This window comes from Eretmochelys imbricata, chromosome 2 (genome assembly GCF_965152235.1).
Source record: "Eretmochelys imbricata isolate rEreImb1 chromosome 2, rEreImb1.hap1, whole genome shotgun sequence".
Lineage (NCBI taxonomy): Eukaryota > Metazoa > Chordata > Testudines > Cheloniidae > Eretmochelys > Eretmochelys imbricata.
In genome coordinates, this window is record NC_135573.1 from 18392900 (window position 1) to 18412101 (window position 19202).

The following is a 19202-nucleotide window of genomic DNA, read 5'->3' on the forward strand; positions in this document are numbered from 1 at the left end:
CACATGTGCACCTAGCATGGAATATACATAGGGTCCCCACTTGAAGAACTCCAGTTACTATAAGGTGAGTAACAAGAATATCTTTCAATCCATTAAGGTTATGTCTATGCTTGGAGCTGGGGGGGCAATTCCCATCTTGAGCAGACATAATCGCACTAGCTCTGATTGAACTAGTGTGCTAAAAATAGGAGTGTAGTCATAGTAGCATGGCACGTGGCAGAATGGGCTAGCCCAAGTACCCACATGGTCCAGGCAGGTTTGTACTCGGCATGGCTATCCTGTGCAACTGCTACCACAATTAAAATATTTTTAGCATGCTAGCTCGATCAGAACTAACATGAGTACATCTGCTTGAGATGGGAATTGCACACCCAGTTCCAAATGTAGACATAGCCTACATTGAACTTTAATGCTATGCATTCATTTTGTTGTTTGTACTGTCCTCTGCTGCTAATAAGAAAAAGGCACTGTATTTTTTTAAAAAAAAGTCTTATTTGAAAATTTGAGACCAATAGCAAATTATGAAAACATGTGCTTTTGTTTTTTCTACAGCTGGCCAAGAATGTAGGAAATAATTGTTTTAATGATATAATGGAAGGGAATTTACCTAGTCCTTCACCCAAACCCACTCCATCAAGTGATATGTAAGTACATGAACACTTCCCCAGTGTACAGTTGGAATGGAGTATATATGTGTAGATAGGTTTTCCATAATGAGATATATTAAGTATAATCAAGTCAAGGGAGAAGTTAAAAAAGAAAAAGCTGTCTGAGGATGGCAAAAATTTTTGTTTCATTCCACCTGCCAATCTTGACTGCTAAATTTCTCATTACGGAATTCCAAATCCCTTCTCTGGTCATTATTTCTCTTCAAATTTGCTCTTGAATTTACTTCACAGGCAGTTACAGTGTTCATACGTGATGGGTTGTGTCTCCTTAGAATATGCTACAGTATTTGTTTGGTTTTGTAATTCATGATCATGTGATAAACTCTAATGGAGTCACTAACAATGAATCTTTTCGTATTAATTTATGGATAAATCCAGCCCCATTGTCCTCTGGAGGTCATGCAGAGAAGTTCAGCTCCTGAGGAGTATGGGAGTGGTGGCTTAGTTATTCTGTAAGTGGGCAAGACCAGAGGATCATTGCAGTCAGGGGAAGTAAGGTCCCATAGAACCTATCTCAGCCACTAAACTAAAGTGGTCTTCACAGAGCGCAGCCCACTCTTGTGGCCTAAGGAGGGAATTCCTTTCCACTCCACCAAGAGCCCTGCTGGGAACTGGATTTTAACCTTAAAGTGGGATTGTCATACGAGAGAAATCTTGGAAAAAAGGGCATTTCTACAAACAGCAGTAATTGGACAGTAATTTTGTTTTTCCCTTTACTATTATGGAAGATGTTTAGCTTGAAAAAAAGCTTTCTTTTCAACCCTTCTTCTCCTTGATTATGCAGCAAAGTCATAATCCTCTGTTTATAATACAAGTCAATTGCCTTGGAAATAATTGTTGTAAACTCAGTTTTATATCATCAGTTCAGTTACTATAAGGCAAGTAGCTGATGGTCAGAAAGGAGAAAACCCTTGTTTTAAACAAACAGAATCACAGAAATAGTAATGGCAAAAATCTGTTAGACTATCGTTCTATTTCCTGGCCTATATACACACACACACACACACACACACACACACACACGAGTTACACACTTTGATTTTGGGAACTCAGTTCAGTTCAGAACTGAAGATGCAGAAGGGAATTTTCATAATATGAAAATACATGAAAGATGCACCAATTTGTTCAATTGTTCTTCATAATTTTTCTTGAAATTGACACAATTGAACAAGTTGATGTATTTTACATGTATTTTCCTATTACAAAAATTGTCTTCTGCATCTTCAGTTTTGAATTAAACTGATTTCCCAAAATCAAAGGCTGTACCTCATGTATTATTGAAAAGGCAGGATACTGTAAGATGCTTGTTTACTTCATTTTGGACCTCTTTTTTGCAAATAGTGTGTCACGTGCATAGTGATTAAATTATTATATATTAAATGGGGTTATCAGATCTTTTTCTATACAATCAGTCCTCACTTTTCAGTTTAAGCAAGCTGAGTTCTGATTTTAAGCCTAAATTATCAGTCCATTTGAGATCCCTTTTGCTCAGAATTCTAGACCAAGTTCTGTTTTTTTTCCTCCCAGGACTGCACGTAAAGAATATATCACTGCTAAGTATGTAGATCATAAGTTTTCTAGAAAGACTTGTGTATCTGCAGCAGCTAAACTGAATGAACTACTCGAGGCTGTCAAATCCAGGGATCTACTTGCACTAATTCAAGTCTATGCAGAGGGGGTAGAGCTAATGGAGCCACTGTTAGAGCCTGGACAGGTAAGCTTATCAGATAAACAATATTGAGTAAGTTAAGAACATTATTTTTGGAAGCCATCAATTAAAATAGTGATATAACTTATAAGTACATGGGAGAATGATGTTTATTAGAATCATAGATGAAAAAGATCTTAGCTGATCTGGCTTATCCTCCTGCCAGTGTATTTTCTCTTGCCTTCTCCTGTACAGTTTAAAAGATTTGTTATGAATGTTTGTATATGTGCTCAAAGAATAGTCTAGTACATTTTAAAAGTCTGAAAGGTAAATAATGTGGTGACCAGATCTGAGTGTTGTATTCAGGGACATCCACCTTTCTCCCTAATCAGTCGTTTTTGATGTGTGTCCTCTTTTTGAGTCATAGAATCATAGAATATCAGGGTTGGAAGGGACCTCAGGAGGTCATCTAGTCCAACCCCCTGCTCAAAGCGGGACCAATCCCCAATTAAATCATCCCAGCCAGGGCTTTGACAAGCCTGACCTTAAAACTTCTAAGGAAGGAGATTCTACCACCTCCCTAGGTAACGCATTCCAGTGTTTCACCACCCTCCTAGTGAAAAAGTTTTTCTTAATATCCAACCTAAACTTCCCCCACTGCAACTTGAGACCATTACTCCTTGTCCTGTCCTCTTCTACCACTGAGAATAGTCTAGAACCATCCTCTCTGGAACCACCTCTCAGGTAGTTGAAAGCAGCTATCAAATCCCCCCTCATTCTTCTCTTCTGCAGACTAAACAATCCCAGTTCCCTCAGCCTCTCCTCATAAGTCATGTGTTCCAGACCCCTAATCATTTTTGTTGCCCTTCGCTGGACTCTCTCCAGTTTATCCACATCCTTCTTTTGATGTGGGGCCCAGAACTGGACACAGTACTCCAGATGAGGCCTCACCAATGTCGAATAGAGGGGGACGATCACGTCCCTCGATCTGCTCGCTATGCCCCTACTTATACATCCCAAAATGCCTTTGGCCTTCTTGGCAACAAGGGCACACTGCTGACTCATATCCAGCTTCTCGTCCACTGTCACCCCTAGGTCCTTTTCCGCAGAAAAAGGAGTCCCGCCAACAGGTCACCTTTCTCCATATCAGACACAAACTTTTGGTCTTTACCTTCAAGGCTGTTCACAATTCAGTTTCTTCTTACTTACCTACTTTTTTTTTATCTGACTGTGTCATGTTGTGAACAGATGCCTCTACTCTGACAACAGGGGCAGCCTCCAACATTCATGTTAAGCACTTTCTTTGCTGCTCCATGTGCACTGAATACCCTCTTTGAATCTTTTCACAAAGTCATTAATCTGTTCTCCTTCAGATCACTTCTCAAAAATCATCTCTTCTGTGATGCTCACAATAAGATACTTAATGATAATGGCTCAGCAGATAGCCTGGTACAGGCCCATCAACATTTTTATATTATGTGTTTTTTAAAAAAAACCTTAAAGCCTGTAACTTATGCATATAGCTAGTATGTGCAACTTTGTGTTCCTATTACTGAAGTTGTCAACTCCCAATAGTTGCATTTTGTCCCTATCTAGACTGTAAATTCTTTGGAGCAGGGATTATCTTTATATGTTTGTAACGTGCCCAGTAGAAAGAGGTCTTGATCCTGACTGCTGCTTCTGGACACTACCAGAAAAGAAATAATAAATAATGATGGCATATTTTCTCTTTCTTTCTTTATTATAGTTTAAATGTTAGGGGTGTCTGTTGTTGTGTTCAGAGAGCAGTCTGATAAATACATTATAAAAGACTAGCGAGTTGATGACCTGGTCTACATTACAGGCGCAGCTACACTACACCCTATTAAAATGACACAAAATTCTTTCAAGGTGTATTCCTTTTAAAGCAATAATACATGCCAGTCTCTGTGTGTGTTGTATACTATGAAACAGTCATTCTCTTTCCTTAAGTGCTGATCATGATGCAACATTTCTGTTAACATTGTTTTCTTCAATAGGAAAATGACTGATTTTTTTCAGAAGTCCTGAACACTCGCAGCTCCTATCGAATTCAATGAGAGTTGAGTGCTCAGTTCCTTTGAAAATCAGAATGCTTTGATTCAGATGTCTAAATTTATGCACTTGTATTTAAAAATTTTGGCTTCTGTTATTTTCTTTGTATATCTCACCATTATCAATCATAATCCTTTCACCAGCATCACAATTGTTGTGCAGGTTTTACAGGCATATGGTACAGTCATATATATGGTTCCCTACCCAGAAGATGCTTACGGTCTAAGGACCCAGTATTACAAGTTCTTATGGGGGAGGAGAACATACTCCTGCTAGAAGGGACTAATTGCAGTTGTTACTAGGAGTAATGGTTACTGGTGTTTTCAGGATTGTGCACAATGGTTAGACCAAACTTGATACAAAAGGAAAGCTGGTTGGAGAGGGTGATGGCAGCAAAAGGAGGGGGATACTACTTCCTGGGAAAAGTAGCACCCATAAGGAGTGAGAAACAAAAGCTGTTTGCATCATAGCTTTCATAATAGTTTCTCTATTTAAATATTTAATACAAAGATAAGTGATTAAAGTATAATTTAGTAGGAGATTAACCGTGATAATCTTTGCATAGAAGAGAGTCCAAAAGTGTTTAATCTTGTACATTTTTTTCATGTGTTTAGGAGCCAGGTGAAACAGCACTTCATTTAGCAGTCCGGACTGCTGACCAAACCTCCCTTCATCTGGTTGACTTTCTTGTACAAAACTGGTATGGATTGCTCACTTGTTAACCAGAGTAACTTTAATGACAAATTTACCAATTCAAAATCATTCTCATCATTTACATTGCTTTGTACGATGTTTGTTTTTATTAATGATCATACTACTTAGTATTTTGATGTTGCATCCGAATAGAATTCCTAACTTGAGTTGACCTTTGTGTTGTAAAGCAATAAAAAAGGGAAAAAGAATAAAAACATGAACAGTAGGTACATGAACTATGTAGAGAAAGAGACACTATATGATAGAGTAGGGAAAAAAAGAGAAAACATTGAGGGAAATGTTATGACAAAGGAAAATCAATGCAAATAGATAATATGGAAAAGAGATGGCAAGAAAGCTTCCAAAATTAGGAATAGAATAATTCAAGGAAAGCAAGACAGTGAAAACAAAGATATAGTCATTTTTTCTCTCAGAAAATAAGAAGTAAATGAATAAAAGTAACCTAGGAAAAGATGGACATTTTAATAAACAGTAGGTTTAAAACTATGGAAAATGCAATACAGTAGAACCTCAAAGTTACGAACACTACAGGAATGGAGATTGTTCGTAACTCTGAAACGTTCGTAATGCTGAACAAAATGTTATGATCTTTCAAAAGTTTATAACTGAAATTTACTTAATACGGCTTTGAAACTTTACTATGCAGAAGAAAAATACTGCTTTTAACCACATTAATTTAAAAGAAACAAACACAGAAACAGGTTTTTTTTGTCTCTGCTGCTTGATTATGTACTTCCAGTTCCAAATGAAGTGTGTGGATGACCGATTGGTTTGTAACTCTGGTGTTCGTAACTCTCAGGTCCTACTGTAGATGGTGTAGCAGTGTTAAGTAGCAAGTTCTCAAACTATCAATGGGATGTTGAGATATTTTATGGTGTAGAGAGGATGTGATGACAGGGGCAAGGAAAACTTAGTGAAAATGACAGGTTTCAGAGTTGCAGCTGTGTTAGTCTGTATCCGCAAAAAGAAAAGGAGGACTTGTGGCACCTTAGAGACTAATCAGTTTATTTGAGCATAAGCTTTTGTGATCTTGGGAGACAGACCAGTTCTTGCTTACAAACAGCCCCCCAACCTGAAGCAAATACTCACCAGCAAGCACACACCACACCACACAACAGAACCACTAACCCAGGAACCTATCCTTGCAACAAAGCCCGTTGCCCATTGCCAACTGTGTCCACATATCTATTCAGGAGACACCATCATAGGGCCTAATCACATCAGCTGCACTATCACAATCACCTGCACATCTACCAATGTGATATATGCCATCAACTGGACAGTCTCTATGTAAAAGAATAAATGGACACAAATCAGACGTCAAGAAGTATAACATTCAAAAACCAGTCAGAGAACACTTCAGTCTCTTTGGTCACTCGATTACAGACCTAAAAGTGGCAATTTTTCAACAAAAAAACTTCAAAAACAGACTCCGAGAGATTGCTGAATTGGGATTAATTTGCAAACTGGATTCAATTAACTTAAGCTTGAATAAAGACTGGGAGTGGATGTGTCATTACACAAGTAAAACTATTTCCCCATGTTTATTCCCCCCCCCCACCCCTTTCCTCAGACATTCTTGTCAACTGCTGGAAATGGCCCACCTTGATTATCACTACAAAAGGTTCCCCCCCCCCCCCCCCCCCCCCCCCCGCTCTCCTGCTGATAATAGCTCACCTTACCTGATCACTCTCATTACAGTGTGTATGTATGGTAACAGCCATTGTTTCATGTTCTCTGTTTATATAAATCTCCCCACTGTATTTTCCATTGAATGCATCCGATGAAGTGAGCTGTAGCTCACGAAAGCTTATGCTCAAATAAATTTGTTAGTCTCTGATGTGCCACAAGTCTGCCTTTTCTTTTAGTGAAAATGCACACTCTAAAGGAAATAAAATCAATTCATATACAATGCAGCATGATTATTTCTGATATGATATTTACAGTTGTGCAGTGAGCTGACTAAATAGATCTGATGTCACTTTTAATGATTTCCTGTTGAGTGAAGAAAACAAAGAGCTGCTGCTGTCTTGTCAAATTGTGGGTTTTAGCACAGTAGCAGTAATTAAGGGCTAGAAGATGATCAGTAGACTCATCACAGCCTGTTTTTTTCTAACACAGCTGATATTTCCTGTTAACCTTCAGAATACAGTCTTAATTATACTTGTTTTCCCTTCTCCTTTCCAGTAACTCATGTAGCTACTTCAAACTTTATATAGTCTGTATAAGAGAGGAAACTTAGTCTTGTGGTTAAAGCACGGGACTTGAAGTTAGAAATGGGTTTCATTTCTAGATCTCTCATTGACTTGTTACATGTCCCTGCGAAAGTCACTCATCGTTTCTGACCCTTCACTTCTCTCATCTGTCAAATGGAATAAATGTTACTTGCCTACATTAGCAAAAGTGTTTTAAGGGTTAATTTATTAATGTTTGCAAAGCACTTTGAGACCATCAATTGGAAAATGCTTTAAAAGTGTAAATTATTATTATTGGTTTTTCAGATGGTTTGATACTTTACACAGTGATTAGTTGAAGTGATTCTGCTTAGTTATGAAATCTTCACTTGATGATCTTTTATGTCAATGTTCTCATCTATATAGTCAGATTTTTTTTTGTCAGTTGTCACTCTTTGTCATGTTAAACTCAAAATTGGAGTGCACTTCTCCAACAAAAAGAGCCAGCCACTGGTTCTTTGGCATGAACAACACTGGCCAGCCACCTTATATATTTTTCTTCTAATCATTTATAATTTTCTGAGGGCAACTCTACACTATAGCTGTACATTGGCGTAGCTACATCAGTGCAGCTGCGCTGCCGTAGTGCGTCTGGTGAAGATGTGCTATGCTGACGGAAGACTGCTCTCTCATCGGCATAATTACTCCACCTCAGTGAGAAGCAGAAGCTATGCTGGCAGGAGGGTGTCTCCCGCCAGTACAGTGCCGGTGTGCACAGCGTGAAACTTGTGTCACTCGGGGTGGGGAGTGGGGTGGGAGCGACATAAGTTAGATCGACTTAAGCAGTAGTGTAGATCTGCCCTGAGACTGTTCTTTGATTTTCATAAATATACACATAAAAACTCAAACTTCCATAAATGGTGAAGAGTATTATCCTGTCATGCTAGTGACACAGTCTCATTGGACACTTTCATTCCAAGTCCCTGTTGTCAGGCAAGGGCTTCCAGCAAAAGAAGAGGACAGCCTCTGAAAGAGGTCTGGTCATTGGTGACTCCTGCTTAATCTTCCTGCTACCTCTAAGACTCATGAGGATGGGGATTGGTTTTCTTACCCCTTCCAGTAAGGAAGTTGGAAGCCTCTCTGCTGCTTCATGTTCTGATGATATGGTGGGCCAAGCTGCTCTGGCTGTCTGCACCTTTTGGGTGTTAGTGAAGTCCCATTCACCCCAATATGCAGTCAGGGAGAGGTGCAAGGATACGGTTGGTCTGTCCACATATTAGATTCCCCATGAAACTAGACACAGCAGTAATAAAGGGTGCTACAGCCCAAAGGCTGATGTGCAGGTTTTTCAGCTTGAGATGAGGACTCTATTCTAGTCATTGTATGGAGCAGACAGTAATAAAAAATGCAACATATGCACAAGGGAGCCAAATTCCAAAAAAAAAAAAATCAGTCTCCTGCCGTGTAAAATCTTTAGTGGCTTTACCGTGCATTAATGAAGATTTTCTCTTTTTGACATTGACTCCACAAAGTCCCACTAAGAGAGAGGTATGCCACCATCAGGCTTAACACTCTCAGATAAAAGTATGTGGGAAGACCACAGGAAAAGAGGGACATATATCAAACCTTGTTTTAAAACAAGATCACCACTTTGGGCAAGGTGACACAAAACTACCAAAAATGGAATGGAGTGGTCAAAAAGAAAAAAAAGAAATGCTGTGACTTTCCAACCTAAACTAAATCTAACAACATGAATAGGGCCCTACCAAATTCACAGTCCATTTTGGTCAATTTCATGGCCAGGGTTTTTTTAAATTAGTCAAAATTTCACTTTTTCAGATGTTTACATCTGAAATTTCATGGTGTTGTAACCCTTGGAGTCCCGATCCAAAAGGCTTTCAGGGTGCGGGGCTCACAAGGCTATTGTAGGGCAGTCGTGGGATTACCACCCTTACTTCTGCCCTGCTGCCTTCATAGAATCATAGAATATCAGGGTTGGAAGGGACCTCAGGATGTCATCTAGTCCAACCCCCTGCTCAAAGCAGGACCAATCCCCAACTAAATCATCCCAGCCAGGGCTTTGTCAAGCCTGACCTTAATAACTTCTAAGGAAGGAGATTACACCACCTCCCTGGGTAACGCATTCCAGTGCTTCACTACCCTCCTAGCGAAAAAGTTTTTCCTAATATCCAACCTAAACCTCCCCCACTGCAACTTGAGACCATTACTCCTTGTTCTGTCACCTGCTACCACTGAGAACTGTCTAGATCCATCCTCTTTGGAACCCCCTTTCAGGTAGTTGAAAGCAGCTATCAAATCCCCCCAGCAATCAAATCTTCTCTTCTGCAGACTAAACAATCCCAGTTCCCTCAGCCTCTCCTCATAAGTCATGTGTTCCAGTCCCCTAATCATTTCTGTTGCCCTCCACTGAACGTTTTCCAATTTTTTCACATCCTTCTTGTAGTGTGGGGCCCAAAACTGGACACAATACTCCAGATGAGGCCTCACCAATGTCGAATAGAGGGGAATGATCACGTCCCTCGATCTGCTAGCAATGCCCCTACTTATACATCCCAAAATGCCATTGGCCTTCTTGGCAACAATGGCACACTGTTGACTCATATATCCAGCTTCTCGTCCAGTGAAACCCCTAGATCCTTTTCTGCAGAACTGCTGCCTAGCCATTCAGTCCCTAGTCTGTAGCTGTGCATGGGATTCTTCCGTCCTAAGTGCAGGACTCTGCACTTGTCCTTGTTGAACCTCATCAGATTTCTTTTTGCCCAATCCTCTAATTTGTCTAGGGACCTCTGTATATTATCCCTACCCTCCATCATATTTACCTCTCCTCCCAGTTTAGTGTCATCTGCAAACAGGGTGCAATCCACACCATCCTCCAAATCATTAGTGAAGATATTGAACAAAACCGGCCCAAGGACCAACCTTTGGGGCACTCCACTTGATACCGGCTGCCAACTAGACATGGAGCCATTGATCACTATCTATTGAGTCCAACAGTCTAGCCAGCTTTCTATCCACCTTTCAGATCTGGGCAGCCAGAGAGGAAGGCTGCTGGTCGGGTGCCAGCTCTAAAGCCAGCACCAGCATCAGCGTAGAAGTGAGGGTTGCAGGGTAGGGGGGGGTGGGTTACCATATGACCAGTTTTCCCAGCAGTCTCCTACTCCATTGGGGGCAGGTGACAGCTCAAGGAGCCGTAGCCTCTCCCTACACCGAGGGGAGGTGACAGCTGGAACTGCGGTGCTTCCTGCAGTTGGGGAAGGTTCCTGGAGGTGGGTCTGATCCACCGCGGGAGCAGCCCCTGCAGGGAAGAGGAAGTCTCATCCCTCACCATGCCCGCTAGGACTAACAGCTGGAGCCCTCCGTAGGGTATGAGCCCTCGGCTGGGTGCCAGATTTCATGAGAGAGATCAGTTTTCACGGTCCATGATGTGTTTTTCACAGCCGTGAATTTTGTAGAGCCCCAAATAGAAAGTATTTGTTAAGATACAAAGTTAGATTTGATAGTTTAACATGCCTGAGAAACAGGAGTTGGGTTTGTTGACCACTCTTGATGGCGAATAGAGAGGAACTTAAGGTACCTGTATAAGGAGCAGGGCACATACCCTTGGGCTTTGGAATGTAGGCGCAGAGAAAATATTTATACTCTATAACTTTCAGCCACTGTTCAAAAAGGGTTCCAGAGCCATGTGCCTAGGCACACAACTCCTACACTGTATTTCACTGAAAGCAGTGCAGCCACAGAATAAGAGTTACTGTTAGACAGAAAAGGGTAGTTACTTGTTAAAATACACGTTTTCTTTCAGAAGTTATGTATGTTGTCATGTATGGTGTCCATAATAAGATACAATATACAGATGACAAATTTGGGACTGAACATGCGTATGATTTTTTTTCTCTTTTTTTCTTTACTTTGTTTAGTGGAAACCTGGATAAACAAACTGCTTTGGGGAATACAGTTCTACACTACTGCAGTATATATAATAAACCTGAATGTTTGAAATTGCTTTTGAGAGGCAAACCGACTATTGATATAGGTAAGCTCGCTAATATGTGATACTTGAAATTTTTCTTCCTAAAATATGAGTTTATGCAGTTTTATTTGTATACCAGTGTGTAAAAACTGATTTACCAAGCAAAAATGAAAATTGTGTTAAGCACGTATCTATGACCCAAATGCCCTACCAAGAAGAAAAAGAGGAATTCAGCTAGGAAATAGGCTTTAAATATTTTTATTCAAATATTTTCTTTCGAAGAATTGCAAGTTAATGTATGGTTCCAGAGAGATTTTACAGCATAATGTATACATAAAATTATTCAGCTTTTTAACTTATTTTATAGTAAACCAAGCTGGAGAGACAGCTCTGGACATAGCAAAGAGACTGAAAGCTACTCAGTGTGAAGAACTGGTAAGAAAAAAACTTTGTTTTTTAAACACCCAGCATCTCAAAACACTGGCAGAATTAAGATAAATCAGAAATTATTAAAATATTTAAAATTAAATAATGTCACAAATTAAAGAAGAGAAGTTTTTTCTTTTTCTAAAGATACTGTCTATGTAGGAGTCTCACTCCTGGATTTCCAGTCTCCAGGCTGGAAACTACCTTGCTTTTAAGTTTTTGTTTGTTTTTGTTGTGTATTCTCTGGGTCTTCTGTAGCTTAGCTTGAGGGTTCTGCCCTACTGGGTGTGCTGCACCCTCAGAACATTCCAGCCAGCTTCTTTATGACTGGTCAGTGAAGAAGCTTGCTTTCTACAACAAATGTTTTATCTACTTTAACCCGCAGAGCTACAGCTCTTACTTTTATAGATCCAGTTTAGGAGCTGTGCATCTTTCTCAGTTCTGGCCTCTTCCTCAGTCTGAGACATCTTGGCTGCACCTTACTGTATCTCATAGGACACATGTTCTCCCTGTTGGCCTTTCTGCCAGGACCTCAAATCAGGCCAGTAAAATGATGGTGCACATATCAAGACTTGTCAGGTCTTGGTCTCCCCTTAGATTTGCTACTAGGAGCACAGATCATATTTGTTGATGGAGTAATTAGACATCTTCATCTTCAGAAATCCTGAAAAGAGAAATGGAAACAACTCAATATTGAGCTCCTAAAGAACAAAGAAACTAAGGGGCAGTGAGTGAAAGTAAGGAAAACTCGCACCCAATGTGGGTTACAGAAGTAAGCTGGAGCAGTGATGGTTAAAACTCTTAGACATCTCCTGTAGGGGAGCTCCTTTGGTAAATGCAGTCAGAATGTTCCAGGGGCACCTAAGGGGAGCTCTGATTGGGCAGTGCCATTGCGTAGACCTATTGGTGTCTGAGAGGGCCAGAAGTTTTGGAGCTTGGGGAATTTTCCACTAGACCAGAAACCTAATAATGAGAATTCTGCAAGAATTTTCGGAGAATCAGAACAACCTGTAAGTAATTTTTCCTTCTTGCTTTTGAAGGAAACTGTTTGGAATCAGAGTAGCAGCTGTGTTAGTCTGTATTCGCAAAAAGAAAAGGAGTACTTGTGGCACCTTAGAGACTAACAAATTTATTTGAGCATAAGCTTTCGTGAGCTACAGCTCACTTCATCGGATGCATTCAGTGGAAAATACAGTGGGGAGATTTATATACATAGAGAACATGAAACAATGGGTGTTCCCATACACACTGTAACCAGAGTGATCACTTAAGGTGAGCTGTTACCAGCAGGAGAGCGGGAGGAGCTTTTGTAGTGATAATCAAGGTGGGCCATTTCCAGCAGTTGACAAGAACGTCTGAGGAACGGTGGGGGGGGGATAAACATGGGGAAATAGTTTTACTTTGTGTAATGACACATCCACTCCCAGTCTCTATTCAAGCCTAAGTTAATTGTATCCAGTTTGCAAATTAATTCCAATTCAGCAGTCTCTCGTTGGAGTCTGTTTTTGAAGTCTTTTTGTTGAAGAATTGCCACTTTTAGGTCTGTAATCGAGTGACCAGAGAGATTGAAGTGTTCTCCGACTGGTTTTTGAATGTTATGATTCTTGACATCTGATTTGTGTCCATTTATTCTTTTACGTAGAAACTGTCTGGTTTGACCAATGTACATGGCAGAAGGGCATTGCTGGCACATGATGGCATATATCACATTGGTAGATGTGCAAGTGAATGAGCCTCTGATAGTGTGGTTGATGTAATTAGGCCCTATGATGGTGTTGCCTGAATAGATATGTGGACACAGTTGGCAACGGGCTTTGTTGCAAGGATAGGTTCCTGGATTAGTGGCTCTGGTGTGTGGTTGCTGGTGAGTATTTTCTTCAGGTTGGGGGGCTGTCTGTAAGCAAGGACTGGCCTGTCTCCCAAGATCTGTGAGAGTGATGGGTCGTCCTTCAGGATAGGTTGTAGATCCTGGATGATGCGTTGGAGGGGTTTTAGTTGGGGGCTGAAGGTGATGGCTAGGGGCGTTGTGTTATTTTCTTTGTTGGGCCTGTCCTGTAGTAGGTGACTTCTGGGTACTCTTCTGGCTCTATCAATCTGTTTCTTCACTTCAGCAGGTGGATATTGTAGTTGTAAGAATGCTTGATAGAGATCTCGTAGGTGTTTGTCTCTGTCTGAGGGGTTGGAGCAAATGCAGTTGTATCGTGGAGCTTGGCTGTAGACAATGGATCGTGTGGTGTGGTCTGGATGAAAGCTGGAGGCATGTAGGTAGGAATAGCGGTCAGTAGGTTTCCGGTATAGGATGGTGTTTATGTGACCATTGCTTATTAGCACTGTAGTGTCCAGGAAGTGGATCTCTTGTGTGGACTAGTCCAGGCTGAGATTGATGGTGGGATGGAAATTGTTGAAATCATGGTGGAATTCCTCAAGGGCTTCTTTTCCATGGGTCCAGATGATGAAGATGTCATCAATGTAGTGCAAGTAGAGTAGGGGCATTAGGGGACAAGAGCTGAGGAAGCGTTGTTCTAAGTCAGCCATAAAAATGTTGGCATACTGTGGGGCCATGCGGGTACCCATAGCAGTGCCGCTGATTTGAAGTATACATTGTCCCCAAATGTGGAATAGTTATGGGTGAGGACAAAGTCACAAAGTTCAGCCATCAGGTTTGCCGTGACATTATCGGGGATACTGTTCCTGACAGCTTGTAGTCCATCTTTGTGTGGAATGTTGGTGTAGAGGGCTTCTACATCCGTAGTGGCCAGGATGGTGTTTTCAGGAAGATCGCCGATGGACTGTAGTTTCCTCAGGAAGTCAGTGGTGTCTCAAAGATAGCTGGGAGTGCTGGTAGCGTAGGGCCTGAGGAGGGAGTCTACATAGCGAGACAATCCGGCTGTCAGGGTGCCAATGCCTGAGATGATGGTGCATCCAGGATTTCCAGGTTTATGGATCTTGGGTAGCAGATAGAATACCCCAGGTCAGGGTTCCAGGGGTGTGTCTGTGCGGATTTGTTCTTGTGCTTTTTCAGGGAGTTTCTTGAGCAAATGCTGTAGTTTCTTTTGGTAACCCTCAGTGGGATCAGAGGGTAATGGCTTGTAGAAAGTGGTGTTGGAGAGCTGCCTAGCAGCCTCTTGTTCATATTCCGACCTATTCATGATGACGACAGCACCTCCTTTGTCAGCCTTTTTGATTATGATGTCAAAGTTGTTTCTGAGGCTATGGATGGCATTGTGTTCTGCACGGCTGAGGTTATGGGGCAAGTGATGCTGCTTTTCCACAATTTCAGCCCGTGCACGTCGGCGGAAGCACTCTATGTAGAAGTCCAGTTTGTTGTTTCGACCTTCAGGAGGAGTCCACCCAGAATCCTTCTTTTTGTAGTCTTGGTAGGAAGGTCTCTGTGGGTTAATATGTTGTTCAGAGGTGTGTTGGAAATATTCCTTGAATCACAGACGTCGAAAATAGGATTCTAGGTCACCACAGAACTGTATCATGTTCGTGGGGGTGGAGGGACAGAAGGAGAGGCCCCGAGATAGGACAGATTCTTCTGCTGGGCTAAGAGTATAGTTGGATAAATTAACAATATTGCTGGGTGGGTTAAGGGAACCACTGTTGTGGCCCCTTGTGGCATGTAGTAGTTTAGATAGTTTAGTGTCCTTTTTCTTTTGTAGAGAAGCAAAGTGTATGTTGTAAATGGCTTGCTAGTTTTTGTAAAGTCCAGCCATGAGGAAGTTTGTGTGGAAGGTTGGTTTTTTATGAGAGTATCCAGTTTTGGGAGCTCATTCTTAATCTTTCCCTGTTTTCTGTAGAGGATGTTGATTAGGTGGTTCCGCAGTTTCTTTGCAAGCATGTGGCACAAGCTGTCAGCATAGTAAAAACCTGTGTCAGCTGACTCAGGCTCTTGGGGCTTGAGCTAAGGAACTGTTTAATTGCAGTGTACATGTTTGGGTTTGGGCTGGAGCCCGGTTATAGGACCCTGCGAGGTGAAAGAATCCCAGAGCTCAGACTGCAGCCTGAACCCAAACATCTACACTGCAATTAAACAGCCCCTTAACCTGAGCTCAGTGAGCCTGAGTCATCTGATAGATACTACCACTTCTGTTACTCTTAGTGCTCTTTCTAGTACTGCAGACACACTATCCATTAAAAGAAGAGCTACTGCACAACAGAATTGTGAGGACTGGTTGCTAACTTTTTGACCTGGGTATACAATGGTTTTGTATAGTTATAAATGTACCTTTTATGAAAATCTTAGCAATAAACCATCAGGTATCCTAACCTGTCGACATGGGACAGTTTGACAGCACTACATTTGCTTATTATTGTAATTGAAATCCTGCAAATACCTACTCAGACTGTCATGGTTAATTAAAAATAAGACTGATCATTTCATGTGTTTTTATATTTTTCCATATTGGGGAAGAAAAATATTCTCTCTGTCTTTGAAAACTGACAGTGGGACTAAGTTCACAATTGAAAGGAAGTGGCAACACTTAATATCTATGTAAACTATAAAGGAAGTAAAAAGTTATGGTGTCAAAGTATTTGTGCTGATGAAGGTAAATTCATGAGTAAACTTTCTTTGCGTAGCTTGGAGCCTTAACTACACAATTTCCATTAGGTTAAATTAAGTGAGATGTCCTAAACCCTGTGCAGTGCTTTGTGAATATACAAATTATTGTTTATGTTGTTTGGGTCTGACATTGTGTTTGGTGTTGTATGATGCAAGACAGCCTCAACACCAAAGAGCTTACAATATGAAATAAGTGAAAGAACACACTCACAGTGGGAAGTACGAGGCAGTAGATAAGAGGTTTAATTATTCTCCCCCATAATTTCAATAAACTCCTCTTTTGAAGGTCAACACAGAAGATATGGGTCTCTGAGTGGGGTTTGAATGAGTCATATAGACTGGCCAGGTGGAGTTCAGAGGACATTCCATGTGTAGGGGGTAGCGTGGAGGGAAAATGACAGCTTCATACTGGTCTTAAAAGGTGCTCTGATACAATGGTGATGGGGGTCATCTAAGTACATAGACAGGAAAGTATCAGTTTGCAAGTTTACTTTGCTCCTTTCTTCCCACTCTTCCATAGATGACACCAGAAATGGCACACACAAAAATAACTAGCATTCTCTAATAGTTTGGTCTGAAAAGCTGTGCAGAAAAGGGCAAATTGCTTTTTTAGAGGAACTCTCCAGATGTATGCTGCTTTATACAGATATTCTGTTGTGTTCAAAATATTAGTATGTTTAAGTCAAATAGGACAACGCCCAGGGGTTAATAAGTGCTTTAAAGAAAATTTGATTTAAATGTTTATGTGGATGTTTTTTGTTTCTTGGGCTTTATGATTTTAATTTTGGGGAAGGGAGAAGGGTTTAAAACTAAGACAGAGTGGTTTTTTGCCATTTGTTCAAGCTCTTAAATATTAAAAAACATTCTTACTGCACACTTTTTGGAATAGGAAGTAGAGATTGACGAAACAGTAAGCATTTTGATATTGTTACATTTTTGCTTTTCAGCTTTCCCAAGCCAAGGCAGGGAAGCTAAATCCACACATACATGTAGAATATGAGTGGAACCTTCGACAGGAAGAAATTGATGAAAGTGATGATGATTTAGATGACAAGGTAAAAGTGAATTTTGAATAATTGACATGGGTTTCCAAGAAGTTCTCAAAGTTGGCTAGTTTTGTGGAAATGTAAGAAAATATTTTTAATTTAAATTTAATATGAAATTCAATAGTTGCTACTTTGCCAATTGAAACTAATGCTGACATCTTTATCCTGTCCCAGTTTTTCGAGTGATTGCACGTGTCCATTCCACTGCAGGTGCTTCCATGCCTCATGCACAGTTGTTGGAAAACTTTTTCCCTCAGCAGTACCCATCAGGGTGGCTTGAGTTCCTTCTGTTGCCATGCTACGTATGTTGTGTAATAATGTGGAGCCACCCCCAACCCTCCTCAGTTCCTTCTTACCACCAGCAACAGCTGGAGTGCTCCCAGTCTTGCTATCACAAGTTTATTTCCCTCACTCTTTGTATATAATCTGTTTCTCATTTAGTAGTTAGTTAGATATAGTATATAGTTCATACTAGTCTTAAGTTTCAGTTTTTAGGTACTTTTGAACCAAATTTGATTCTCAGGCCCAGGACTGGGGCTAGAACCATGCCTCACTCTCTGTCATTCAAATCCTGCCCGTTGTAAGCCAGACTGATGCTGGTCAGTGACCCACACCTCAGCTGCCTAAAATGTTTGGAGGAGTCCCACATGAGTGACAAGTGTCTCATTTGTAGAGGGAATAAACCTCGCTTTAAAAAAGATAGAGTAGCAAGACCTAAGTGTCTCCTTATGGAAGCGGCACTTCACCGTTCATGGGAGCCATCAGTACATACTGCGCCTCCTGAGATGTCTTCAGCGCTATGTTCTGTGTCTCTGGAACTGAAGAAGAGACAGGTCTTCCAAGGACATGGTACCTCATACAGCAAGACCTTTGGTACTGAGGCCAACTAGAAGCAAGAATTCTGAGAGGGTCACTGAGGAGAAGCATTCCCCAGAGTGTTCCTCTGCTACAAAGGGGGAAGATTTGTCAACTCCAGAACCTATGCCAGGTCTGTCAAGGCCAACACCTGAAGTTCCAATATGCTGGACTCAAGACCCAATTCCAGTACCAAGAATGCCAGAGGCATATGCTGCTGCCAGAGAATTGTTTAACGTTTCTGTATTGGTGTCCCTGGCAATGCAGGAAGGGTTTCAGCTGATACTGGTGACTGTAGTTCCTGCACCAGCTTCTCAAGACCATGGAGTGGCAATGCCACTTCCAGTACCTAGAAGGCCTGTATATTCCAGGGGAAAGCTATTGTTAATATCCCCAGTACCACCGTCCCCTGGTTCGGCTTACCTGTGTCCTGTCCACATGGGTTCTGCTCCACCATTACCGGGGACTCAGAGTCAGATTTGGAAGTGGGGTCTTTTGTGTCCCATACCAGACAGGAAGTTGACTTTCCATAAGAGCCTTAAAGTCCATGGATGTCACATCAGTCCCAGCAATGGGCACATCGCAACGGGCCATGGCCTGCATAACCATGGGGCCCACCACCATGTCAGTGGCCATTCTGGAAGGTGGGGTGTCCGTCCCCCTGTTAAGACCTCTCCTCACCTGAGTTGACTTCCTCAAGGGTGCACAGAGATCATCAGCACCACAGACAATGGTTTCTGGTGCCCGGAACGGGGAGCGGTACCGAGCAACTAGAAATTGCTCAGACAGCACTTCCACTGCAAGAGGCAGATCAGCCATTCCCTCAGCATTGCCCTGTGTACCAATGGTGTGTCTTCTTCCTCATCACCCAATGAGGCTGTAGAGATGGTGAGTGATTCTCCACAACCAGAAGAGAATTACAAGGCTCACTAAGGACTGCTTGCCTCGGTTTTAGACAGTGAAGTGGAAGGGGTCTGTGAAAAATATCACAAGCTAGTGAACATATTAGTATCTGCGGAGCCCTCCAGAGTGGCAGTTCCAGTTAA

At 41.4% G+C, this 19202-nt stretch overlaps 1 protein-coding gene across 3 annotated transcripts in view; it reads left to right on the forward strand.

Moving 5' to 3' along the window:
- ASAP1 (ArfGAP with SH3 domain, ankyrin repeat and PH domain 1) overlaps positions 1-19202 on the forward strand; it is a 333180-nt gene that overhangs the window by 263700 nt on the left and 50278 nt on the right. For all 3 annotated transcript variants that reach the window (XM_077809790.1, XM_077809791.1, XM_077809792.1), the window contains 6 exons: positions 553-644; positions 2196-2382; positions 5004-5089; positions 11213-11328; positions 11633-11700; positions 17203-17310. In XM_077809790.1, coding sequence (XP_077665916.1) covers positions 553-644; positions 2196-2382; positions 5004-5089; positions 11213-11328; positions 11633-11700; positions 17203-17310 — 657 coding nt within the window. The remainder of the gene's footprint in view (positions 1-552; positions 645-2195; positions 2383-5003; positions 5090-11212; positions 11329-11632; positions 11701-17202; positions 17311-19202) is intronic.